Source organism: Anoplophora glabripennis, unplaced genomic scaffold (genome assembly GCF_000390285.2).
Source record: "Anoplophora glabripennis isolate ALB-LARVAE unplaced genomic scaffold, Agla_2.0 scaffold416, whole genome shotgun sequence".
Classification (NCBI taxonomy): domain Eukaryota; kingdom Metazoa; phylum Arthropoda; class Insecta; order Coleoptera; family Cerambycidae; genus Anoplophora; species Anoplophora glabripennis.
Window position 1 is genome coordinate 388,538 of NW_019416541.1, and position 27,428 is coordinate 415,965.

At 32.6% G+C, this 27,428-nt stretch overlaps 4 protein-coding genes across 5 annotated transcripts in view; 2 read left to right on the top strand and 2 right to left on the bottom strand.

The window, feature by feature from the left end:
- The window catches only part of LOC108908771 (calcitonin gene-related peptide type 1 receptor), a 197,211-nt gene extending 178,580 nt beyond the window's left edge, over window positions 1–18,631 (bottom strand). Inside the window, exon 1 of one of the 2 annotated variants that reach the window (XM_018712904.1) lies at window positions 18,460–18,631. The gene's annotated coding sequence lies outside the window, so the exon portion shown is untranslated. Of the gene's footprint in view, window positions 1–14,540; window positions 14,658–18,459 lie in introns of those variants that run through there. The other variant, XM_018712903.1, reaches the window with a different exon arrangement.
- Window positions 18,632–19,473: 842 nt separating this feature from the next.
- LOC108908770 (venom serine carboxypeptidase) lies at window positions 19,474–21,299 on the top strand. The gene is made up of 2 exons (XM_018712902.1): window positions 19,474–20,490; window positions 20,611–21,299. Exons 1-2 carry the CDS (start codon window positions 19,680–19,682, stop codon window positions 21,219–21,221), a joined length of 1,422 nt encoding a protein of 473 aa, XP_018568418.1. The 5' UTR covers window positions 19,474–19,679; the 3' UTR covers window positions 21,222–21,299.
- Window positions 21,300–23,893: 2,594 nt separating this feature from the next.
- On the top strand, window positions 23,894–26,230 carry LOC108908768 (venom serine carboxypeptidase-like). The gene is made up of 2 exons (XM_018712901.2): window positions 23,894–24,983; window positions 25,542–26,230. Exons 1-2 carry the CDS (start codon window positions 24,179–24,181, stop codon window positions 26,144–26,146), a joined length of 1,410 nt encoding a protein of 469 aa, XP_018568417.1. The 5' UTR covers window positions 23,894–24,178; the 3' UTR covers window positions 26,147–26,230.
- A 91-nt stretch (window positions 26,231–26,321) lies between these two features.
- LOC108908775 (NADH dehydrogenase [ubiquinone] 1 alpha subcomplex subunit 6) lies at window positions 26,322–26,963 on the bottom strand. Its single transcript, XM_018712907.1, has 3 exons — window positions 26,754–26,963; window positions 26,578–26,693; window positions 26,322–26,523 (listed from the first exon to the last, which is right to left on the bottom strand). Exons 1-3 carry the CDS (start codon window positions 26,878–26,880, stop codon window positions 26,395–26,397), a joined length of 372 nt encoding a protein of 123 aa, XP_018568423.1. The 5' UTR covers window positions 26,881–26,963; the 3' UTR covers window positions 26,322–26,394.
- Window positions 26,964–27,428: the final 465 nt, after the last annotated feature.

Consider the following 27,428-nt stretch of genomic DNA (forward strand, 5'->3'; position numbering starts at 1 on the left):
TCACAGTTAATATTAAAACTATCGACTTCATTTTTTCACGAAATATTTAGGAGGTTGTGTCCTTACGTGAAATGTAAAAACACATTATAAATTAAACATTAATGAAACAGCTAATGAGCCCAACATTGTCGGAAATTAGTTAAATCTTAGCCCAATACAATTTAAACAGAAGAACTTAGATGAATTCAATTTCTAGCTTCGAATAACAACTATACACATGCATTCTAATTACTTTGGCTACTGTTTATAAAAGAATGAAACCAATCAACTACAGGAAATGAACTGTCGAGAAGGAAATTGTTTGCTGCAATTATACAATCTTTCTTAAATTACGGTTTATAGTAGACCGCGAATCAGTACAAACAGGGGGCAAAGTTTAGGGGAAAGTTGCAAACAAATCTGACTTAAAATAGTTTCGATCCTATCCTAACCTCAAAAAAATTGTGACCTTGAATATTCCCGTCTTGTAACATAATAAACGCCCTGTATAATTTATTTAAAACTTAATGGATTCTGTGTGCAAAATGCCAATACGATACGTTGATTAGTTTTGACTTAATTCATTAAATAAAATACTCAGTAAATATGTGTTGGTTGGTTAAAATGTGCAAATATTCTGTTAGGCGCTAAATTAACCAAAAAATTATAATATTACATTTACTAAATTCAGAATAATTAAGTACCTAGATGAAATTTAAAAAAATCGCTGAAACAGGTCAATTTTAATGGAAAATTTTATGCAAAAAATCGTTAATAAACAATTTATAAGAAAGCAAAAAATTAGATTTTTCGATTTTTTTTTACATTTTTTATTAATTTTTTTTTTTTAGTAGAAGTAGGCAAAAAAAATTGCTATACAAAAAAACTAGATGAGATTCCCTTCAAAATGATGCGGTTTCAAAAGTTTTTAGACTACTATTGACCGAGTTATAACCGGTCAAATTTAAATATTTTTTAGATTTTCATCGCTTGTAACATAATAAATAATTATAATACTTATTATTTTTACAACAAATTGGTTCTTTACTTAATAAAAAATTATTTCAAAAGTTTTATTTGTTAATAATAAATAAATATTTTCAGAACTTAAGTCAAAAAAGTAAATAAAATCAAAAAATCTTATTTTTTGCTTTTTTAAAATTGTTTATTAACGATTTTTTTGCATACAATTTTTCAATTTTCTACAAAATTTTTGCTATGAACTATATCGAAATTTTGCTTCGTTTTCGTGCTATATTTAAAAAATGTGAGTATTCTAAAATGTAAGATGAAAANATTATTATTATAATAATAATAATAATAATAATAATAATAATAATAATAATAATTATTAATAATTTATCTTAATTGCTCCGAGGGCATTCTAATTTTGGTAAAAAAAACTTTAGAATATAACAAAAGAACACACCAAATTTCATTAAAATCGGTTTGATAATTTTCGCAAAATAATTTTTATTTTAAAAAAAAATTTCAAATTTTCAAAATGTTGCACAGCCTCAAATAAAGCATCTAGATACTTGAAAATTTTTTCACATAGAAAAGACCGTTCAGCCTTTCAAATGGTTTTTGAAAAATTGAAATCGGTTGATTAGGTTGGCCACAGTAAATTTAGTTAACACTGTTTTTTTATTTATTTATTTTTATTTGTAGACAATTAGATTACATTTATCAATTTGCAATTTAGTTTTTTCAAAAACTATAATTTTAAAGTAGGTACTCGGAAAGACGCTTGTTTTTTAAAAAGAAAAAGTTAAATTCCGTTAATTGGTTCACGAGATATAAACAATTTATCAATAATCTTTGATCCATAATTTTTAATAAAAAAAAAGTTAAAATTTTTTATTTTTAATAAAATTCTTCAAATGAATAAAAACTTACAAGAACAACATTAAATAAATAAATTACTTAAATTGTGTTAAATTTTGTTTCCAATCTTGATTTTCAATTGGAGAGAATTTTCTTCAGTTACTTTGTCGCTTTTCCAACCTGCAAAAGTTCGAAGTCCTGATGTCTGCGCCAGAATCTGCTAAGCTAGCTGCTGATCTGCCAAGTACATAAACGACCAGTATATGTTTAGACATTTTTTTTTCATTTATAGTTAAATCGAAATTGCTTTCTATAAATCTGCGTCGCAGACAAATTTCCTGTACGGCTCTAAAGCTGGGATAGCACATAATTTTAACAGCCCGTATAAAAGAGCAAAGCGTTTAGTTTATTCCCAGAGAGTAAATCTAGAATTTATAAAACAAATCCATTAAATAAGGCATGGCTTTACAACCGGTAAAACTAATCGAGTTCCCCGACAACCTGCAGTTATTATTCGGGCAGTTTCGAGTTGGAAAATGCCTTGCACTTTGCTAGTTATGTGACTCGTACTCGTACGTGTTTCGCATTAAGCGGAATTAACAATCGCCCTTGTTCCAGTCGTTCAAAAAGAGCAGATTAACTGGGGTAATGTGGAAAATTGAAATTCAGTTCGAGTTTCCTTCGCAACGAGTCGGTTAGAAAGGGAGTTGAACGGTTTCTCGGTACAGAACAGCTCGGACAATGGAAACAATGGAAAATGTTAGAATCGAATGCATACAAAATCAAAAAAATGATATGAGTCTCACGATCCATCTTATTGCACAGATTTCGGAGGTAAGGCCGTTTTTCCTCGACTATATAATGAAATTATTGTTAATTTTAAAATGAACAATGATATTAAAAAGGTCATAATTTATCTCGACGCATAAGATTGTTATAGGCGCTGTGATGCAAACTATAAATATTTCACGTTCATATGCTGCTGGTATTTTTTACTTCCTGTATTGAAAGTTCGTACTTTATAAATAAAAAAAGATTTGAAAAAACATACTTCCTTTGAAAATATCTCATTTTATTTTATTATTCCAAATTGAATTACGTTTTTCCTCTCACGATTTGCATTTTTTCACTTGTAATTCGGTTGTAAGAGTATGCATAGTAGCATTTCTTATAAGAACCGATATTAAATATGCAAATTTTTGGCATTAATTAAAAACAAAAAAAATCGATAATAGAATAATTCACAGAATTATCTAGCACCTGCTGAAGAAGCTGAATAAGAAAAGAAGAGTAGAATCATACCGTATTTTGTTCAGAATTTCATACTTATACTTTTTAGTATTACATACCTGTTTTAACTTTCCCAGATGTGTCCTTATATACTTTTAAAATAAACCAGATATTTAAAAAAAAAACAAAGATTTTCTGCGATGTAAATTGTTAATAACATTTTTCCTCACTATGTAGCGCCTATGCATTACAATATATTGTTCTGGAACGTATTCGTAGCCGGTTTAGAAAAAAAATGTGGGGTTTATAGAAAATTACTACCTCCGAACCCCTGCCTACTGCGATTTCTCTCAACACAAAACGTACTTAGATATCACAAAAAGAAACGAATGTTTTATTTTTCTGTTTTTTGGTACTGACGAGATATTCGGTTGAAATTTAATTAGAGCCCGAAATAGAGAGAACTAGCGGCCATTCAAACGCGTGTTAATTTCCATTCACGGTCATAAAGTTAATAGGAAAAAAATTGCGTTCATCCGATACGTGTAGTGAAAATATGGAAGGCGACCCGAGGGCAATAGCTCCGCGAGGGCATACATCACGCAGCGCCGGTGACTTTGCACTCTTTTTGATGAGAAAATTAATGATGCCCTTTGTTCGCTTTCATTTACTGAATCTCTCAGTAAATTGTAAAATTAATTAGAGCCTACGCGAGCTCCTGTAAATATACGAATGAATACAGGGAAGGCGGTGGTGGTGTATCGAAACGCAATCGAATCTATACCTGGTGGGTCATGTCATTTATGCAAGAGTTCAATTAAAAGCCTTTTTCTCGAAAACCGTCCACATTAGGAAGTTCTAACAAGAGGACATTATTTTTAGAAAATAAAATTGTACATTAGAAATAGGAGCCCGAATGGTAAAAAACCTAACCTTAAAATAATTAGAACTTAAAATGTAATGTAGTATAACTAGCGCCCTCTATGAAAACCCCGGAATACCAAATTTTATAAAAATATTTCGCACCGTTTGGAAATTTTCGTAAAAATTCTAAAAAAATTATTTTGTCGCTCTGTATCTCGAAGACAAAAAGAGATAGACATAATATAGTTCATAGGACAAAAAATTCTTATTTTTTGTCGTACTATCACCCCCTGAATTTACGGAAGTTTCTGCATATTGGGAGAGATATGGAAATATATAATTGTAAGTATTTTATTCAATATCTACAAGCAAGTATCTCAATCTACTTACTTTCTAGTCATAGTCATAAAGAACGTTTTTCCATTTAACTGGTAAGTATAGAGCCCCCGCGTTCCATTTTATATTTGAAAACCGACTGACGAAGGGTCTGTTTTTAAACTTAATATTTAGTATATTGAATACCACCTATCCCATGCCATTTTAGGCTATTGAATATAGGATTTTAAAAAGAACTATGACCTTCAAGCTATTTTTTTACATGAATCGTTGAAATGGTCATTTTCCGCGGAGTGCTATTAAATTAGAGGGTGGAAATTGGAGGTAGGGGTGAAAATGCACCCCTTTCAGTTTTTTAATTGTAGCTCGAAAACGGAGCAAAATTTCGCTATAGTTCATAGGAAAAATTATTTAGAGAATTGAATTTCCCATCGAAATGGTTTATTTAAAAAATTTAAACGGAAAGTTTTATGCAAAAAAATCGTTAATAAACAATTTGAAAAAAAAAAGCAAAAAATTCGATTTTCTGATTTTTTTTACTTTTTTGCTTGTAGTTTTTTTTGAGTAAAGATAGGTATAGGCATTGCTTCATAGAAGAAAAAGTAGATAAAATTTCCTTCAAAACAAGACGTTGTAAAATATTTTTGGATAAATATTGACTGATATATGGCCGCTGAAACTTAGCAAATTTTTCGATTTTCGTCGCGTTTACTTGACTTTTACTAGATATGTATAGCGTGTACTTCCCACCTAAAAAACTGAAATTTTGATTTTAAAATTTATATTAGGACATCATTTGAGGTTATAAACAGATTTATTTTATAAAAATGTTGTATAAAATAATAAATAATGGTACTTCTCTCTTGAGTATTTTTGTGTTTTTTAATTTATGAGCACCCTGTATATCTAATATAATCTAAGATGTTTGTATGACAATCTCATTTTTTCGAGGGGTAGAACTTTTTATAAGGAATTACATTTTTCGATAAAGTCAAAAACAAACGAATTTCTCCTCTTGTCAAATCCATCCGTGGACACACTGTATATGCATTATTAATAAACTTTATTGTACTTAAATTCTCAAGTTTTTACTAAATTATTTTATTAAAAAAGTTAAAAAAATCAAAAAATCTTATTGTTTGCGTTCTTTAAAATTGTTTATTAATGATTTTTTGCATAAAATTTTCCTTTTACATTTTTTAAATAAGCCTATACCTATCTTTACTCAAAAAAAAACTAGAGCCAAAAAAGTAAAAAAAAAATCAGAAAATCGAATATTTTGCTTTTTTTCAAATTGTTTATTAACAATTTTTTTGGATAAAATTTTCCTTTTAAATTTTTTAAATAAGCTATTTCCATGAGAAATTCAATTCTCTAAATAATTTTTCTTATGAACTATAGCCAAATTTTGGTTCGTTTTCGAGCTACAATTAAAAAACTGAAAAGGGTGCATTTTCACCCCTATCTCCAATTTGCACCCTCTAATTTAAGAGGCTGGAAATTGGTCATATAAGATGACCCTTTGAACGATTCATGCAAAAAAATTGCTTGAACGCCATTTAACCCTGTTTTTTTATATAATCAATAGCCTATTTTATTGGTAAGTACAAATCTGATCTTAGACCAAAATATGGAAATTAGAGATAAGCTCAAAGTTTCAAATTTATCTGCCTCATTAGTTTTAAATAGACAGTATACGTAAGATGGAATTGAAAGTACATTTTTCTATTTTTCATCCTATGAAAAAGTCGCCCTTACAAAAAAAATATATTTTACAACTTTATTAAATTTCACATTTTGCAGAAAAATAAGGGAAAAATATTGTTCAAATAAAAAATAGGTATCTACTTAAAAATAAATAAATCCTGAAACCCCCTTTCTTAATGTACTTACACCCATCACCCAGTATACTGCGAAAACCTTCGACTGGACAAAAGTCTTAAAATAATTAATACTCAAGTATGAGCTGCTAAAGTAATTCTAAAACAAGTTGGTGTTCCGGAATTTATTCTATTGTTTTACATTGTTGAGGAAACGTTTTCTTCACATTGAGTTTGTTCATTAAACAGTCGTAATTAAATTCTTCGACAACGACAATTGAAAACGGCTCCTTCCTGGGACAGAAAATATTCCCTTAAATAAATTTGTTTTCCAAGTCATATATTACTTTTCACAAAATACTTTCAGATTTGCACCCAAATTATGTCATATACTTTAAATCTGGATACCCAGTCCAAATGTAGACGTTGGTTGCTGGGATACCCCGTCATTTGTTTTTGATTGTAAACAATCATGTGGCATTTATTTTTGTGTTTGACGACATCCAAATGAAGCGGAAGATGTGGTGTTTAATTTGTACCTAATAAGATCGAATCATTCGAGAACCAGTTCCGCATAAGTGATAGCTTGATAACAGAGTGATATGAAAGGAAAACATTATGATAGCGTGCTTCCTTGGCGTTGGATAAACTTAACAAAGTTTCGGCAGTGTGGAACTCTGGGGCATATTGTTAGAACCAGTTTGATTGTTATAAATTTCGTTTAGGTGCCTAATATAGAGAAAAAGATGATACTGTTGCAATAGTAGACATATTACTAGTGCAATTTGTTTGTTCTGTTTTTTTTAGAGAATATACCTTTAATACTAAAAAGCTTGTACAAATGGGAACATGCTAGGAGAAAAGTCCTTTAAAGATACAAATCGGTGTTATTAGTCTAACGACTTTCAGTTTCGGACGAAGTAAGAAATTAAAGTAGAGTGGAAAAAATACCTCCTCCTATCGGGTTACTATCACCCTGCAAATTGTGGGCATTGTATGTCATATTTTACCCGAGTCGTATAACGACTGACGCTCACTTTTGCGAGGGTACATTATGACTGAAACAAGAGCCTAAGGGTCCGCCCTACAAAAAAAAATATGAGAAGGGAGGCGTATAAGGTAGACAAAGAGACTCGTTATACATATACTTATATTATATTACAAGAATTCTTTGTCTCTAAATTTGTGCCGTAATATATCAGCATCCCATTATGGTAGACCTTTCAGAAAATGTATATAAAAAAATTATTATCAGTTGACACAAAATTTGCTCGGTATGATTTATATTTAGGAAGGTAGTAAACAATAAAAAGTACAGAGTCAAAGCTGCAATAAAGTGTTTGGTCATCAGTGATTGTCACATAATATTCCTATTTGGGTGAACAACAATATACAGGGTATCTCATAATTAGCTGCCAACCCTGAACAGGCCGATTGTATGATCAAAACTAAGTAAAAAAGTTCATATGAATATGGGTCCGGAAATGCTTCCTAAGGGCACAGGGACCCATTGAAGAGGGAGGAATGGAAATCATTTTTTTGCAATATCTCTCAATCGCGTTGTGATAAATGAATGAAATTTGGTATACACAGCTAAATTTTGATGAGCAATTTGATGGACTAATCCATTTATTTCCACAAGGTCCATTGGGGTGGGTACGGGGGGGCCCTTGGTACTTTGCGTGTGTAACTTTTTCATCTTTGACTTTTTAACAAATTGGACAGCAAATTCCGTTTTCCCGAACTGTTTTACGTTAAAAAGGTACTCTTGTTTCAAATCGTTATCTTTAACGGTTTCTGAGAAAATCGCTCTTGAATTAATCCCACTTTGGTCAATTTCATAGTAATTTAAACAAAAAAAAATAATAATAATTTTCCTTTCCTCTCTTTTCCATTTAAAGGATTAATTTTTATTTAATTTAATTTTTTATTATTATTTTTTTATTAAAATTAGATTAAATTTAAACAAAAAAATTTTTTTTGTTTAAATTACTATGAAATTGACCAAAGTGGGATTAATTCAAGAGCGATTTTCTCAGAAACCGTTAAAGATAACGATTTGAAACAAGAGTACCTTTTTAACGTAAAACAGTTCGGGAAAACGGAATTTGCTGTCCAATTTGTTAAAAAGTCAAAGATGAAAAAGTTACACACGCAAAGTACCAAGGGCCCCCCCGTACCCACCCCAATGGACCTTGTGGAAATAAATGGATTAGTCCATCAAATTGCTCATCAAAATTTAGCTGTGTATACCAAATTTCATTCATTTATCACAACGCGATTGAGAGATATTGCAAAAAAATGATTTCCATTCCTCCCTCTTCAATGGGTCCCTGTGCCCTTAGGAAGCATTTCCGGACCCATGTTCATATGAACTTTTTTACTTAGTTTTGATCATAGAATCGGCCTGTTCAGGGTTGGCAGCTAATTATGAGACACCCTGTATATCGTTTTTTCTTTAACCCTAATCTAATGTCATCTAATTAAATACTCAAACTAATCATAGCCATAGCCATAGCGTCTATAGTTATTAGAGATCTTTAAGGAGGTTTATCTGATTTGGAATTGACGAACAAATATTCATAAAAAAAATTAATATAAGCATATTAATATGAAGAAAATCCTCAAAAAAAATTATGACTAGTTGGGATACCTAAGAAGCGAGATATTAATAAAATAATTTTTCACAATTTAGTACAGTCTTATGAGAATGCAGATTTTTTTGGGCTTTCCAGTTAGAATGCGCAGCAATTGACAAACAGTTTTTACAGCAACTTGTATAAATAGGAAACCAATATCTAAAGAACCGTATGACAGCTCGCAGAAATCGATTAGGTATTTGTAAGATACATAATTTATAATAATTCTCCTGCAAACTGCTGTGGTTGATTAACTTAACGTCCATATGCGTGATAGCGGCAACGCCGCGGTCCTCGACGTAGCGTATTATTTGAAATTCGCAGGTGTGACATATGGTGTATATTTCAAGCTTAGGCATCCAAACAAAGCCAGCCAATTGCAACGTTGCCAAATCTAAAGGCTTACTACTTTAGTCACTAGCGAATCTACAGAAACTCTCGTTAGACTTTTATACGCACCTCCGTACCCGATAAACCTCCTTAAGGACAAGTGACTTTTAAAAAAATTAGTTTTATGTATTGTGTACGCACAATACAGCTATGATTTTTACTTTTTTGTGACCTAGAAACGAAAAAATAACATTATCATAATCTATACCTAAGAACGTAATTTTAGCCGGCTCGCCACAAAACGGCTGGTCTTCAGCTACGAATTTTCCCCCGACTTTAAGTATCCATAAAAAAAGTATATATTTGCTTTTACACAACATTTAACTGTTCCCGGACCCATAAAGTAATAATAATAGCTGAATAACCGCTTGCGTGTTTTACGCTGCAAAGCTCAATGTTGCAGGTTTGTGTCTTTATACTCCTAGACTTTCGCCGCATTGAAAAATTAGCGACACGTGGCCGATAAGTACGTCGCGTTGTTAATTTAGTTAACTTACGTGTATTAACTTCCATAATGTAACCGCAATGCGTCTAAATTTTAAAGAAAAAAAAAAAAAACTCGTATTCCAAGACATTACTTTATCAATTTTTTTTATTTATTGTTTTTTTCCCAGAGGTCTGCCCCGAACCTTTCCTGGAGTTTTTTTTTTTGGGATTTTTTCCCCAGAGCTTTTTTATGATACGGTCTAAAAAATAGCCGTTTCTATAGTTTTTTTTTTTAAATATGGAGCAATTTTCTAGACAACTAATTTTAGAAACTAATTGAAATAGCAATATTATAATCAATAAGGGTCAAATGTAGAAAGTATGAATTCTACAAAGTCTGTGCCGATGTGATAGACGATAATATTAGATAGTTTTTTCTGGGGTGGTCCGTGCACACCCCAGCTCCCCCCTAGCTACGCCCATGTTTAGCTCCTAGGATTAAAAGAGAATATTTCTGTTGTTAAGATACAATTTTTTTTCGCAGCAAGGAAAATGTCAACATTAGAGACGTCTGACAGTAGAACAATGTCATAGTTTTTGTTGGAGAAAAACAATTTTATAAAATAAATAAAAAATTACTAAAATAAAATAATTAAAAGATAATAGGAATTTACACTTTTAAATTTATACTGACTGACAGGTAAAATTTATGTATTTTGTCACCTCTATAAAAAATAATTAAACTCTTTTACACGAATTATTAGACTTCTTGGAAAAAATCCACAAAAACATTACTTGAATATAGTGATAATGATGACCTCATTTCTATGTTGATAAAATTTACTATTTTTTATCTTAGTAATTATCCTATACTTAAATTAGTTCTATCTACCCAATTGTTATTATTTTCTAATTTATTTTTGTTCAGTTCATTGTTTTATCTACTGGTTCAGTAGTGAATAGACTAACCACATAAAAGCAGAATTTTTTAATACTAGTTTTAATGTATTTATCAAAATGTCCAAATAAAAGTTTAATAATTTCCAATAAATACACCAATTTATTACAAAAATTAATTGTTCTTAAATAAACATCGGGTTTATGCCATAATATAATGGTGGTTTACTGTAACGCGAAATTAAAAGAGTGACCACAAAAAAAGCCGTTTTTCCGCCTGTTTTTGTGACGACAGGGAAAATCCTAAACATATTCTAAAAATATCCAAATACTCGTCATGAAAAAAGAAAATGAGCATCACTTTCAGTTTTTCGGAAATCTCCCTTATTTAGGGGTTGAAAAGACAAAAAAATTGAACAAGTTAAGAATCATCAACCGTTGTAAAACCCCAAATATTTCTATGTTGTTATCAAAATAATATGAACGTGAAAATACCTAATTTCGTATTTGATACGGTTTTGTCCGGATTGAAAATCAACCTATTATATACCTAAAGGGGTGAAATCATCCCCTAAACGCCTAAAAATGTAAAAAATATTAAGAGTTACAATTTTTTTCTTTTTCTTTTATACGTGATAATTGAACCGTTAATAACCCACAATCACTAGATCCGAAGGAAAATACCCCCAAATGAGAGTAAAACCACCCCTAAGTTCAACCATCGGCTTCAAAGTACATAAAATAATTATAATGCATGAAAAAATAATGTTTCGAAATACGTTCATTAGAATAATTTATACACAAGTACTCCCATACATTATCAATCATTTTCAAAAATCATCATCCCTCTCAAGGGGTAAAATCATCCCCCAAATATACAAAAATTGTCAATAATGTGAAAAAATATTATCTTGACAACAACATAGAAATATTTGAGGCTTTACAACTATTGATGTTCCTTAATTTGTTCACTATTTTTGTCTTTTCAACCTCTAAATAAGGGTGATTTTGGAAAATTTTCGAAAAACTGAAAGTGATGCTCATATTCATTTTTCATGAGGAGTTTTTGGATATTTTTAGAATATTTTTAGAATTTTTCCTGTCGCCTCTGTCAAAGTCTCAAAATCAGGCGGATTTTGCGGTCATTCTTTTTCTCATTATTTAAAAATTCTTGTTTCTATCTATATAACGCCCTATAAATTTTATTTTTTTGTGATTTGATCGAGTCTTTATTTAATTTTGTGTCATTTTTTTCACCAAATAAAGTAGATATTTTTGTGTCATATGTCCAGATAGCAAAATATCCAATAAAAAAAACGAAAACTATGCGGCAAATAACATTAGACCGAGCATCAGATAGTCCTTTATTAAGTAGTAATCAATACCATCGGGATCTAGGTTAAAAACATAGCAAAATAAGGACAAGATAATTTGCATGTTTTTAAGAAGGTACTTAAAAATATTGGAAGACCGGAACGAAACAAACGAATAGACGATACTTTGTTACTTTTTTCGATGTTAAACAACGCCAGAAACAGTTCTTGTGATTAATGGAAATGAAGTTCTTTTGTCTCTGCTCAACTTGTTTTATTGTTCTGTTTGTTTTAGTGTAGAAAACAGTGAAATTCTTCAGACATTTCCTAACAGTCTTTTAAAGATAATAGTTATATTTCACGTAGCATTAGCCTCCGTGCTTTTTTACGTTTCACTACACTGAGTGATGACTATACAGGGTATAAAATAAGTAAGTGCTATTTGAGAGTTGCAGCCTTTCATGTAAATAAATATTTCCGCACTCCCTTCCTTCAAACGGAGAGGGAAAAAATTTAGTTCAATTTTTTTATTTGAAATATTTACCAGAAATCATTTTATTAAAATTAACCCACTTATTTATGTACTTTCATCCTGTATATTTTAAAAAAGTTAGGTAAATATAGCTGAACGCCAGGAATTTTGTATATTTCTGGGTAAAAATACATTAGGAGTTTTATTATAGTGTCGTAAAGTTATTTTTGCTAGACGAGTATCATCTTCAAACTACTTTGAAATACTTTTTGGACCACAAGAAATGGCTGAACATAGAACATAGAACAAATCAAAATTTGAGAAAATTCAGTGGGGTTTTAACAAGAGTTTATAGAAACAATCGTTAATAAACTCAACATCTTTAAGGTGTAAAAAATATATTACAACTCATTACATCAATGACCCCTACACTTATAAATTTGCCCCCCCCCCCTGCATGCGTAGTAGAAAAAAAAAACGACACGATCCATCAAGCTCGCGAAACATGCGAGCCATTTCCATGCACTTGTTTATTTACTTAACTGATTCCAATGTGATAACTGTAACTTTTATTGTCGTAAAACGGCTAGTTAAATGTTATCATCGAGCATAATTAAACGCGAAAGCAAACAACATTAAAAATAGAGCTGTAGAAACATTCCGGCTTATTTGTTGTTGTTGGAAATAAACATGAACTGATATTGTTCCCGTACACTATTATATAAAATAAGAAATATCTATTGTGTATCTTCCTTACAAATTTCTTCCTTTCCATGGAAAAAAAACAGTTTGAACTTAGTACTAGTAGGCAGTTATATTAAATGTAATCGACTCCAAACAAATGCAATCGTCACTTCATGGAGTGCTTGGTAATTAAAAAAAGTTAATCGATAACGACGCTGTCGCCGTTTTGCAAAATTAATTAATTCGATTGAATTGAATTCTATTTGTCCATACTTTTAATGATTTATTAGACATTTAATAGCTGTATTTTAATGAAATTCATGAAGATACAGATTATTTTATTATGATACATGATTATAACCAATAGAAATAAATCACAGTAATATTCAGTCACTGCCATGAGCTTGACATATAAAATTTATCAATTCGTAGTTGCTGTTCATCTTGCCTAAAACATTTGCTTTTTGCGAATAAAATCAGTAAAAGTGCCAGATAGTGAGAGTGAATTTGAAATTTAACTGCACCAGAAATTGTAGAACAAACCGCAAGAGCCGCAAAGAATTTATTATAATCAGCAAAAACATACGAAGCCTTTTACTCTCAGTTGACTGTAAGGTCGAAATTAATGTTAGTAGCCTTTCAATAAGAATTGAACGCTGTGGTTACATCCAGTTTTGAAATCTACATTAAACAAAACATATCGAAATATCCTAATTTATTGGAGTGGATCTTAGTTTTTCAGTGCAATTTAACGGAAAACCGTGTTTGTTCATAGATGGAAAATATATTTACTATTTTAGGAGCTTATAAAGAGCAAAAGCTACGTAAATTGAAATTTACAACACGAAATTTCGCAGTTGCAGGAAAATATGCAATATGTTTAATGTACAAGAACCATCGTTCAAAAAATTGTATAACCTAACCTTTTTTTGATCAATTACGTAAATGAAAAAAGCACCGTCAAAACCAATTTGAAACATGGGAAAAGAAACTGCTACTTACTTAAATCTTCTGAATGTTAGTATATATACCGAAAAACTGTTTTCGCCGCGGTTCAACCACGATATTGGTTGATGCTGGTGGTGACATCACTTCACTAAAACGTCATGGTGGATGGAAATTCACAGCAAGGGCCGAGAATTAAATTGGCAGCCAAACAAATATTTTGAATTCGATTCAATATGGCCAAACAAGCAATTTAATAAACATAACTCCGTTAACATTTACAACGGCATCCACCAGTATTGCCACAAAACTGCCAGAATATAGCTAGAAATCACATTCTTGTCTTTTTTTGATAACATTCGATTAGCAGTTAGCAGATTTCCATTTTATGTTTTCGTTTTTTTTTTAGTAAGTCTATCGCTTGAAACACCCTGTACAGGACTGAATTAAAAATGAGATTTCTATATGAGAAATATAGGATGCCCTTTGAACTTAAAATTGATCAACTATGCGTGACATATCCACAAGCACCCTCAAATAATCGGGCGCCAAATATAAAATACATACTTAATAAAAATAGTCAGTTTGCAACAACGTTTTGATTTCATGGCAAAACAAACAATTGAACAGCAAATGCGCACCTACATATTCATTAACGACTGGGCAGTTATTTTTTAACTTTTACTCACTGTTGTAGATCAAAATCAAATTTCTTTACCTTGAAGCAAAGATCCGGGCCCCAAAAGAGACGAATCGAAACTTGTGTACGATCTTATTTCGAGATATCAAAGAAATCGTACCACCGAGATCTTCGATGGTGGAAAACGCGCGGAACACTGAAGTTTCGCGCTTGTTTTTCCCAGCCCGCTGGATATTGGCGGCTTGCGCGCTTCGTGAGGACACCTTGGCGTCAACTGGGCTTTGGCTTGGGCTGCTGCACCCGTTCCGAATGTTGTTCGAAAGGGGTTTTTCGAAAACAGAATTTTTTATACGGTGCGTCTCGAAATGAACGTGCGATTTTACCAAAGTCTTCTACAACTAATAATAAGAGAAGTTTATGTTTCTATGTTTCAAAGTGTTGTTTGTAAAAAAAATATTCAACAATGCGAAAGGAATTTCACAAATAGCATTTTTTTCGGAGACCGCTTCGAAATATTATTAAAACTGATGAAAAGGGGGTCGAAACTTAGAATTATGCGCTAGCAAAACATTAATTTCGGGACACCCTCTATAAAATAGAAATTCATGGATTTCGCGCTATCCGTCACGTGGCACGTTCCTCCAAATGTGACACTAAAAAACCGCATTTGCATATTTCCCCCAATTTCCATACGAGCCAAAGCCGATTTCGACGACATAAATTCGAAATATGGATATTTGACGGATTTATTTGTGAGATTCGCGTAAAGTGAGGTCTAGCAGGAGTCAAGGGCAAATATTATGTTTTATTGGTCCACAAAAAGTCCTCTGTTATTATATAAAAGCTCCCAGACGCTATGATTTGAATAATTCAGAGCCGGTAAAGTATCCGAGGTTCGACAATTCGCTGACATCAGGAATTTGGCGAGACGAACGGCACAGTTTGTTATTCAGGACGAACATTTTAAATGAAGAACTAGAAGAAGTTCAAAACTATGTAAATTTACAGGGTCTGCTCCTTTAAAACTGTGTGAGCAATACCTTTAGGAACTACTAGTACTTATTTTAATGTTTTCCTTATCAATCATTTTTTTATCGGTCCTAAGCATACCATTAGTATTCTTAATATTCGTCGAAAGTATGGTAGGATTATTTAAAATCTATTAGTACTAAAAATATACAGGGTGTTCGCATAAGAACTGACACAGAACAGGGACAGAGTGGGGTTTCAAATTTTGGAAGACCTACCCCTCATAAAAAACCCTACCCCTTATAGAAAAATTTCCTAAAAATTATATGTGAGTATGATGATATAATTAATATTTTTTAATTTTATTGAATTTATTCTTAATATTTTTTTATTAAATTTATATCAAATAAAAAAATATATATACATTATAAATGGGTACGTGTGTGTATGTATATTATTAAAATACTTACTCAAATCAGTTCACAAGTGTTCCAAAATACACAAAGATGATGGTAATTTACCCGCACCGAAAATTTTACCGAAAAAATTCGATTAATTTTTTTACCATACCTAACTTTTGTAATTTTAAAGTTATAAATTTGTTTAAAAAACCATTTTGTAGCAAATTTAAAGCACTTTAAGTTCTCAGATTTGCAGTTTTTTCGAGCCCTTCGTTTTTTAGATTTGTAAGCTAAAAGGGATAAGGAAAGGCAGCTTAGTTTTGAGCTTCTAACGGTCATAACTCAGTCAAATTTTGTCCTACAAAAATTAAAAAATAAGCAAATTGTTCAGTAAGAAACAACCTACAATTTCTTATTGTATAATTTTTTTATAACTTTGTTAGTTTTTGAAATATTTTGAAAAAACGGCGATTCTTTAATATTAAAAAAATTTATTTAAAGGTAAATGAATTTTTTTTTTAATTTTGGTTCTAAAATCGTTCAATTCCCAGAATCTACTGTTACCTAATACATAAAAAGTAAATTGCAGAAGGAATACGTTTAATTTTTTTTTCGTCATTTATTTTAATACCGATTTTATTTCTCAAAAATCAAGACAATCATTTTATTTTGATTGTAACTTCATTAGTTTTCATGCTAAAAACTTCTACCACCACTCAATTTAAAGGTCTTTTCAAGAACTTTAATAGGTGTGATTTAAGTTTTCCTCGAAAAACCTTTAATTTTTCCGCTACAGGACGTTGAACGTTTCAATTACAGAAATTGACTTCAACTTCTGGGAGTCACAACTCGGGTTCTATACCATATACAAAAATAAAAAACCAATCTCCTTGCTATTTAATTACCTTCATTTTTGCTAATGATAATTTTTTTATAAAACTTGTAGTTTTTGAGATATTCACGAAAAATGGCTAAAAAACATGCATTTTTTGGGCTAAAACGAACATGTTTAAGCGCAAATAACTCAAAAATTATTGATTGTATAAAAAATTCTTATAGAACATTTTTTGCTTAGAATTCGTACCACTATCGAATCGTGAGGTTATTTTTAATAAAAAAAATTACCACCCTCCAGAAAGGGTGGCAACCACCCCTAGGGTAAAAGCACACATCTGCACTAAATAACTTTTGTTTTTTGGGCTATTCCCTAGCTACAGTTCAAATTTCACGTCAATCCATTCCATCCGAAAAAATTGGTAGCCAAAATGCTTCAGTAACTCGCTGTTATTTAAAATCATCGAAAAATCAAAAGTTGGCTATGAAATTAAACGTCAAACTTGACAATCGGGAAAAAAGTGATTCAATTTCAGTAATTGTTTGCTGAGTGTTTTGAAAATGGCCGGAATGTTTTCATTTAGCAAACAAGTTGACATGCTATTATATAGTGTTAGGTTTCTGTGAAGAAGTGTTGAAGAATATCGGAGAAGACAAAGAGAAAGCATATTTTGTATTTCGCTTTTGGTAGTGACAAGTGCGTTCTGGGATCTGAGCATAGCCAGACGTGAATTTCAGGAAAGATGAACGATTTTTGTAGTTGACAAATTGACTTCCAAAGAAACACTGTACCTAGACGCATCTAGCGGTTAGTTCCAGTTACGTTAAATCTGATTTCCAAAAAAATTACCGTTCTCTTTTTTACAGGGAAAAATCGTCAAACTTTTTGATGTCCTGTCAATTCCTGAATGTATGGCATCCTTTTTCGAAACACCCTTTATACCCTTAGAACATTTCGAAACAAAGTACCTACAGAGCATCGGTCAAATTATTCATGATTAAGACATCTATTAAAACAAACATAAAAAAGGAAATTTCAATTTCTGGAACCGTAACATTTAACAACCGTTAAGAATTGTTCAGGAAGACTCATTATTTTGGTGCAAACAGGTGAAAACCTTCGTTTAGACGCTCTATATGCTCAAAATAATTGGAACGTCGATTACTAGGTATGTATTTTGTGTTGGGTTTGTACTACCTCTTCCCGCACTTGTTTTCACAGATAACTCGAAGAATTACGATAACTTATTGTAATTTGTTTTCCATTGGTAAATCGAATCAAAATAACAAGCCGTTTTATGATAAATAATGACTCTCTGCCCACTGAAAACTTGGTTTTATTCAATTTTACGACCTATCTGAAATATTACTCGTTAAAAACATTATGGCAATTTTTTATTAATGAGTCGCGAACGATTTTATCACTTCGTAAAATTACCGCCAAGTGTCGTCCCTGTAGAAGTTCTCTGGAATTATGACCCTCCCAACAAGTGCGTTAAATCAGATGTCATAAAAAAGAGGATGAATCTTTTCTTTTATTAGCCCGTCCCCTCACACTTTTAAACTAATTTATTTGAAACTCCCTTTTCACTAGATTAAAACAGATAAAATTACTTTTAACTTCAAATTTCCATCCGATCTATTGCGGGGAAACTACTAACAATAAACAAATTGGAAAAAATGGTGTAAAGTAGAGGGCACACCTCTTATATTAAAAAAAAATTTAAGCACAATTAAATCATGAGGGTTTATAATTTTGGGCACGTATATATTAACTACTTAAATTAACTTACCCATGTATTGTCGCCCATAAACACATATACAGACATGAAAACAAAACTGTTTTGACTGGTACCTAGTCCTTCGTAGTAGTAAATTGTAATTTATAATAATAAAATGTCACACCAATTTAAATGTCACATAAATCCCGAACGACCCAAACTGGACACTATAAAGCAGAGAAATGCCTCATATAATGGTATATCTCCTTCATCATTTATTGTTAAAAGGGTCGTTTGTCAAATCTAAGTTTTTGACAGTTTAAAAACAATAAAAACACGTAACACACTTACAATAATTTCACTGCGCCACACACTGTACAAAATAACTAATAAGTAATTAGCAAATTAAAATTAAATAACTCCCGGTATGTGAAACATTCAAAATTTAATCCTATTTTCTTGGCGTCTGCGTTTGCGCTTACCACTCACGACTGAAGATGAACGACACACTAAACTACAGTGTTGCCAGATGATTCTTTTCAGAAAGAGCCGGGGTTGAGCGAATTTGCATGGAATTTGTCATCATACTCGTGAACAGATAAATATATATGACAACATAAAAGACTAATGTAGAAAAATGTTTTTCAATGAAGTCAGGTCAAAACTCAGAAAATGAAAATATAATAAGACCACAGAATAATTAGTTATTATCACATACTTCTATCCTATCTATAGAAGTATGTGGTTATTATAAGACTGTCGTTTGTCTCCAGTTGTGTGGCTAAAGCGCGCATGCGCAGTGCGCACTCGCAGCGTGAATTTTGATGTGTTGTAAAACATGAAACATTTCTTAAATGATAAAAAAATATAAATATCAAAACATAAATTGTTACTGAAAATTATATCCATACTATATTATTTCAATGTAATATAATTGTACAGTAGTAGTGTAATTAATTCATTTTTGCTTCTAATAACATTTCCGAGTATTTGAATCAGTGAGTCCACCTCTGTTACAGTGAAAAACACAAAAATAGATTATACGCATGTTGTGTTGCCTAACCAATGCAACTGCAACTGTACGATGTAAACAGAAACCATAATTGAATTAAAACATTTAAAACATTTTGTCGGCATTTATAAACACAACTTTATAAAGTGTTCAGTGTTCATTGTGATGAGTACCAAATGAGAGATTTTTATAAATAAACAAGATTGCTTTATCCTTCAAGGGTCTTGACCCTATTGTGGTATATTTGATACGGTCTCCAAGCAGTTTAGTTCAAGATTACATGATGTTTAAGTTGTGTGTTGTATCATTTTTAGTACACTTTCTGACTGAAACAACCCATTGCGCCTTTCCCAATGTGTACGGAAGATTTAAGCAAGAAGAAATTACAGACGATCCAGGGGTACCCCTATTTCTTACCCCATATATCGAACAAAACAAAATCCAGGTGGCTCAGAGGATAGCTCGAGTATATTTTAATGGATTCAAAGATGTAACAAGTTACTCTGGATACTTAACAGTGAATAAAGCCTACCAATCCAATCTATTTTTCTGGTTCTTCCCCTCCCTAGGGGATTATGCGAATGACCCCGTTATACTCTGGGTGCAAGGTGGTCCCGGGGCCACGTCCCTTATTGGATTATTCGGAGAAAACGGTCCATTCTCCGTAATGAGTAAGCACGGGCTGAAGCTACGGCAATACGCATGGACGAACTCCCATTCCGTTATATACATCGACAACCCTGTTGGAACTGGCTACAGTTTTACTAACGATGGTTACGCTCAAAATGAAACTCAGGTCGGCCTGGACTTGTACAATGCCCTACAGCAGTTCTTCACCATGTTCCCGGACCTGCAGAAGAATGAGTTTTACGTTGCAGGGGAATCGTATGCAGGAAAATACGTCCCTGCGATTGCGTACACGATTTATAAGAACAATCCTTCAGCTAAGCTCAAGATTAATTTGCAGGGGTTGAGCATCGGCAACGGTTTTACCGATCCCGAGAACCAAGTCAATTATGGTGATTATTTGTACCAGTTGGGACTGATAGATGCAAATACGAGGCAGACTTTTCAGAATTATGAACATCAAGGTATGTTAGTTAATAAATAAAATGTTTTTATGTTATTTAAATTGCGATATTCCACGGGATTTACACAGTTATGGAATGAGGTAACAAACACAAAATACACTACACTTTTATTTATTCTAGGTATAAAATACATCCAAAACAAACAATTCGCTGAAGCTTTTAAAGTGTTCGACAGCCTTTTAGATGGAGACTTGAATAACCACAATTCCCTATTCAAAAATGTAACAGGGTTCGATAGTTACTACGATTTCCTCAACACCGTAGACCCGTCAGACGAACTCCAGTACATGGCCAAGTACATTCAAAGAGACGATATCCGAGCTACGATCCATGTCGGAAACTCGACATTCCATACCGACTCGACAGTCGAGCAGAACCTTATGTTGGACGTTATGCAATCTGTGGCTCCTTGGGTGTCAGAATTGCTGAGTAACTACCGTGTGTTGCTATACAACGGTCAGCTTGACATCATCGTAGCTTATCCTCTGACTGTTAACTACTTGCAGAATTTGAAATTCAGCGGGTCCGATGAGTACAAAACTGCGCCTAGGTATAAGTGGTATGTCGGTACGGATTTGGCGGGGTATGTGAAGCAAGCTGGTAACCTGACGGAGGTGTTGGTTAGGGACGCGGGTCATATGGTGCCTTCCGATCAGCCTCGGTGGGCTGTGGATCTCATTACGCGGTTCACGAGAAATAAACCGTTCCACAGTAAGCGTAATCCCGAGTAAATGCATGTGATATATACTTTTTTTGTGAGTTTTGTGATAATATATTAATCTTCGTTTGCAGTAAATCGTTATAAAAGAGTTGTTTGTTTCATTTAAATCCCAAAGTGTGCCTCTATGTAATTACTTGTCTGTAACGATAACCTCGTGTTTTGTCCTGTATTTATCTATAAAAAATACAATTAGCACTAATTAATCAAATTGGTCGACATGTAATGTTATCATTATCAGGATGTGAAACTTTGAAACGAAACATTGGTAGTTCTAACGAGCCATATTTTTTCTTTGTGTTCCTACAAGTCGGTCTAAACTCTCGGTTAACATTCTAAATTTTGTTCATTGTTGTCTACGTAAATTATTATCACAATAAATAAGAAATATCAACAGTTTTAGTAGAGTAAAGATCAATAATACAAATACCTACATATTAAAAAAAAATAAAATTAAATTCACAATATGTCCAATTTTAATTAATGAGTCTTTAGAGTTAAAAGGAATGGTACCCAATTATATCAACCCTTGAGTATATGAATTAGTGGCGGAGATACAGCAAAATACCATCGCTATGATTGTGAAAATTTGATCCGTGTTTATGTGTATTTCAAAGACAAAATAATAATGCTTTCATTTGATACAAGTCATTTTCGAGTGAAAAATTTTTTTGCCTAAAATAAACACTTCTCACTTAGTTGAATAAATAAAAAATAACTGCAAAACTGCTTACATTGCAAAGAAATTTGTAGGAACATTTTACTGACAATATTATTCTCAACTCATTGTAATCATTATAGCTGTTTTACATTGACGAATTGATGAATTAATTCATGAAGTCGCTTCATCTAAAAATTGGACAAGTTTAATACACCAAATCTGTGTTCAGGAGTACACCAATCCAACAGATTTCCAGTCTCCTCAGATCAGTAATGAGGTTATGTTATTGGAATATGTAAATAATTGTGTGGTGTACTAGTTTAGCATTGTTTTTCCTGATTTGTTACTTATAAAAACTAATATTTATATAATATGTAGTGTTAAAACAATACCGCTGTTGTATCATTACAATTATGAGTGGAGAGGTGACATTTTTGAAATTTATTTGCTTCTTTGATTTGTTGGTCGAACTGATTCATTCTGAATTTTTGATAAGTAAAATTTTATTTGTAGCAAAAAATTCATATGCATTATTTTTGTGAAATAATAAACTGCCTCAGAAGTTTCGATAAATTTTATTATAGACCAGGCGATATCTGTTTTGGTTTGGGTGAATCGTATATCCCCGGAGACTTTTGTCTTTTTGGCTTTCAAATATCACTAGAAATGAAAATTTTTCTATGCGCATAAAAAAAAACGTGGGCTTAACTTTTGACGGCACAATATGTTAAAAAAATTGGAAAAATGTCATATTTTTCTTCCTATTTAATTATGTATCTTTTTAAGAGTTGATTTTAGGCGAAAATGGAAGAGGAAAAAAATGTTTGTAATTAAATTTTTTACAATACATGACTGGTTACAAATCGAATGAATCATGATTATTATGGTAAAAATCGAAAAAATCACAAAAATGGGGTTAAAAAACAATACTTTTTAGGGAATTTTTTTGGGGTATTTAAATTGGGTATAGGACCTTTATACTTGGCTCAAAAAAACTTCATGTTATGTAGAATTATCACACCAAATTTCATCAAAATCGGTTCGATAGATTTTGCATAATAATTTTGCAATCCAGATTTTGAAAAAAAATTTGCAAATTTTCAAAATTTTGCACAGCAAAAACCAAGGCCCTTAGATACTTGAAAATTTAATCACATATAGAAGGGCTCTCAAGCTTTCAAACTTTTTTTGAAAAATTCGAATCCGTCAATTAGGAGAGCTCTGGCGCTTGTTTAAACATTGGTCGAATTTTTGTACTTATAAACAATTAGAACTTTGTGAATATTCAATCAAATCAAATTTTTTAAAGCAGGTTTTAAAAGTTCTTGGAAAGACGCTTCTTTAAAAAAAAAAAACAGATCGATTGATCAATTAGTTACGTAGTTATAGCCGTCATTTACACTAAATGTACTGGGACATCCGGGCTAATTTTTCGAAAAATACCTTTGGTATTCCGAGTACTTACCAGGTCTAAGATTACAATACTTTTCTTCATTGGCAACCTACTTTAAAACATATTTAAAGTTATTTATGCAAGCGAGAAATTCAATAAAATCGTACGGGTGGTGGTGGTGGTGGGGGAAGCAGAGCTGCTTCGGCCTGCTCGAAATTGAATCGTTTATATATGATATTTGAAAGCCAAAAAGCCAAAAATCTCCGTGGATATACGATTCACCCAAATATGGCTTTTTGAAACAGATACCGTCTGGACTATTATGGAATTTAAAAAAATAAACAGAATTATTCAAATAGAATGAAACAAATCTTTTTTCCAAACTACTGTTGAAAATCAAATAATTATATTCATTCAATGATGTGATTTTTCAAAAAATTTTACGCTGTATATCGAAAATATGCAACTAATAACGTATTCGAGCAACGTTCTGATGTATATTAAAAAAAAAATGATAGAATTCAGACTAACAATAAAATTTATGTAAACTGTTGATCCGAAACCATTTCTTTGTCATTTCTAACTTTTTTCTTATACATAAAAAGGTCTTTAACCGGTCAAATCTCCACGTAACCTCCTTCCTTTTTCTTTCTTAACCTCCTCGACGTTTGTAGAATTGTAGCTTCCTGTTTATAAACTCGGTTTAGAGCATAGACCACCGTTTGCAGCTAATCGTAACTTTTTATCATTTTGGATGATTGAAATTAAACTCTGTCTCTTGGGTTCACAGTTCTGACCTTCGTTTAGCGTTCTAAATCCGCCTCCAAAAAATTTGTTTCGAATTACCATCAGTTAGCAATATTTTTTCTGTTTTGTGGTTAGTAAATAGAACCACAACGAATCAAAACCTAACGTGATGTACAACTTATCGCTTTTATATTTGGTGTATATTTTTACTAAACTGTGCAACTGTGCTTTTCCCAATGTGTACGGGACGTTTAAGGAAGAAAAAATTACCGGCGATCCGGGGGAACCCCTATTTCTAACCCCACTTATCGAACAAAATAAGATTCAGGAAGCCCAGACTGCAGCTCAGGTGAACTTCAATGGTTTCAAGCACATAAAAAGTTACTCTGGATACTTAACAGTGAACAAAGCCTATCAATCCAACATATTTTTCTGGTTCTTCCCATCCCTAACGGATTATAAAAATGACCCAGTTGTGCTCTGGTTACAAGGTGGTCCTGGGGCTACTTCTCTTATCGGATTATTCGGAGAAAACGGACCGTTCTCTGTTAAGAGTAAGCATGGGTTGAAGCTACGCAAATATACGTGGACGAATTCCCATTCCGTTTTATACATCGACAACCCCGTGGGAACGGGTTATAGCTTTACGAATAACGGATATGCCCAGAATGAAACACAAGTCGGTTTGGACTTGTACAGTGCGTTGGTGCAGTTCTTTACTTTGTTTCCCGAGTTGCAGAAGAATAGTTTTTACGTTTCAGGCGAATCGTATGCTGGGAAATACGTCCCTGCTATCTCTTACACCATTTATAAGAAAAACCCTTCCGCTAAGCTCAAGATAAATCTACAAGGATTGAGCATTGGGAACGGACTGAGTGATCCTGAACATCAACTTAAATATAGTGACTATTTGTATCAGATTGGGTTGATCGATTCGAATACGAAGCTCACTGTTCAAAACTACGAGGCGCAAGGTAGGTGTGCAAGGCCATATCAAAACTTCAAAAGGTTGTTTTTTGGGTTGTCAAAAACCATATTCATTCAACTATTTTTTAGATGGAGGTATATTTATATTTAAACAATCTCTACTTCTACAATTAATTTGTCACATTTAAATTAAAAAATAATGAGAACGAATGCAGTCCTGAACTAAGGTCAGACTCGAGATATATTTAATTATAATCGTATGAAGTTTTGTAACGATAAAAAAAATATTTAAACATATTTATGTCAGTCTGATTTTGTCAATTTTGTTGGTCGTTTTCCGTTACCCTAAACTTTATATTATTCAGTAGACCCTAAATACTTCAGCTATTAAATGTTTAAATTCTTTTGTTTGTATAGAAAACTCTTTCGAGCGAACAATGCCCTTAATTTTTAAGAGAAGAGGCTTCTTCCACTTTATTAAAAAAAAAATTGACTAAATGATAGAAATCTGCATAAAAGCGATTATTTTTAAATCCAATAAACAACCTCCTAAATTTACGACATGAACTTAGAAAGTATTTTTAAAGCAGAAATTTCAATTTTAGGTATAAAATATATACAAAACAAGGAATTTGCCAAAGCTTTCCAAATATTCGACACACTCCTGAATGGCGACTTGAACAACCACACTTCCCTGTTCAAAAACGTGACGGGGTTCAATAATTACTTCAACTTCCTCTACCCTGAAACACCGTCCAAAGAACTGGACTACATGGTCAAATATGTCCAGAGAACGGACATCCGAGCTGCGATCCACGTCGGGAACTCCACGTTTCACTCTGAAGACCAAACGGTGGAACTGAACCTCGTTTCCGATGTAATGCAATCTGTCGCTCCGTGGATCTCGGAATTGCTGAGTAATTATCGTGTGTTGATATATAACGGTCAGCTTGACATCATCGTAGCTTATCCGTTGACTATCAACTATTTGCAGAATTTGAAATTCAGCGGATCCGATGAGTATAAAACCGCGCCTAGATATCAGTGGCATGTTGGTACGGATTTGGCAGGGTATGTGAAGCAAGCCGGTAACCTCACGGAAGTCTTGGTTAGAGACGCAGGGCATATGGTGCCTGCCGATCAGCCTCAATGGGCTGTGGATCTCATTACGAGGTTCACGAGAAACAAACCATTTCACAAAATGGCTTAATATAAGTTACATGTGATAATTTTGAAGAAAAGTTCACTTTTCTTCCAGGAAATGTATATTACTGCAATAAACAATTTGCAAATTTGTTTTGTCTTAGTTTGCCCAATAAACGTTACTTAAAACTTATTACTATAACTGAAATCGTTACATGCGTTGGAAAATCAGAGACACTAACTCCTGAATAAAGTTAATTTATTAAATTGTATTTACAGAATCTATCAAAATATTCTACAACAGAAAGATGTGAATTATTCTTTACCCGACAAGAATTTTGATATAAAATCTTGAGGTTTAGGTTCGACTGTATCTTTAAAGTAAGACATCACATGGCCTTTCTGTTTCCACATATTTACCACCTCTTTTAGTTCCATTTGACCCTAAAAGATAAATCGATATAACGATTCGATAGTATTTGGACAAACTTTTTTTACCTTAATCACCAGCATATCAATAACTCGAATGTCTTTTATATTGTCAAATTTAGTAAATTCCTCCCTTAATTTATTTCGACATTGTTCCACATTCTTAGGAATATCATACTGTTTAACTAAAAATCAATATTTTTGTTACATAAATGTTAGGTTAAGTTAGAAAATTATTTAATAACCTATATATGGCAATTGCCTGTGCCACGCTTTGTACAGATTTAATACTCTTTTTCTTGCTTCCTCATGATCTAGAGATAAAATGGGTTTCACTTCTTTTACGACCGTCCTCACTGCTTGAGAAGACATTTTTTAAATAAATTTAAATTTATGTAATCTCAAAACAATGTTCTCAAATGACAGCATTGACAGCTACTATCAGAGTCAGAGACAATAGATAACTAGCTACTATGCTACATCAGGATAACCAACTCGGTTCTCTCAAAAGTCCAAACATTAGGGCTGAGAAATCACTAAACATCTCTAACAATTAGAACTCTGTATTATGTAACAACACGCGCCACGCGCCATTATTCTATGGCTAGAAATTGGCCTCAATGATTTGGGATCGAGGGGGATTATCCCTCTTTATCCTGCCTCATCTCGTGTAGGCCTGGACAGCCTTCGTAGGTGGGCCCCATCCGTCGTCTACCCCGACCGCAAATGCGGCCGGTGTAGGCGCTTTGTGGGACCTCCTTTTGTCCTGGCTGGGCCCCGCCGGCTAGGGCCCTTTCTTCTGGCGCTCTTCTTGCTTCGCCGGCTCGTCTGTGTAAACCCCGGGGGTAGTGTCATGTTTATGTGTGGTATGGTTGGGTAGGGTAGTGCGGCTATGCAGCCTGGGATGCGCTTTGCTAAGG

Excerpts from the sequence above, each read along its gene's own strand:
- LOC108908770 (XM_018712902.1), top strand. The coding sequence starts at position 19,680 with ATGATGTTTAAGTTGTGTGTTGTATCATTTTTAGTACACTTTCTGACT. Across the intron at positions 20,491-20,610 it reads TCAGAATTATGAACATCAAG|GTATAAAATACATCCAAAAC; the intron begins GTATGTTAGTTA and ends TATTTATTCTAG.
- LOC108908768 (XM_018712901.2), top strand. The coding sequence starts at position 24,179 with ATGTACAACTTATCGCTTTTATATTTGGTGTATATTTTTACTAAACTG. Across the intron at positions 24,984-25,541 it reads TCAAAACTACGAGGCGCAAG|GTATAAAATATATACAAAAC; the intron begins GTAGGTGTGCAA and ends TTTCAATTTTAG.
- LOC108908775 (XM_018712907.1), bottom strand. The coding sequence starts at position 26,880 with ATGTCTTCTCAAGCAGTGAGGACGGTCGTAAAAGAAGTGAAACCCATT. Across the intron at positions 26,694-26,753 it reads CAGGCAATTGCCATATATAG|TTAAACAGTATGATATTCCT; the intron begins GTTATTAAATAA and ends ATTGATTTTTAG. Across the intron at positions 26,524-26,577 it reads TTGATATGCTGGTGATTAAG|GGTCAAATGGAACTAAAAGA; the intron begins GTAAAAAAAGTT and ends TTTATCTTTTAG.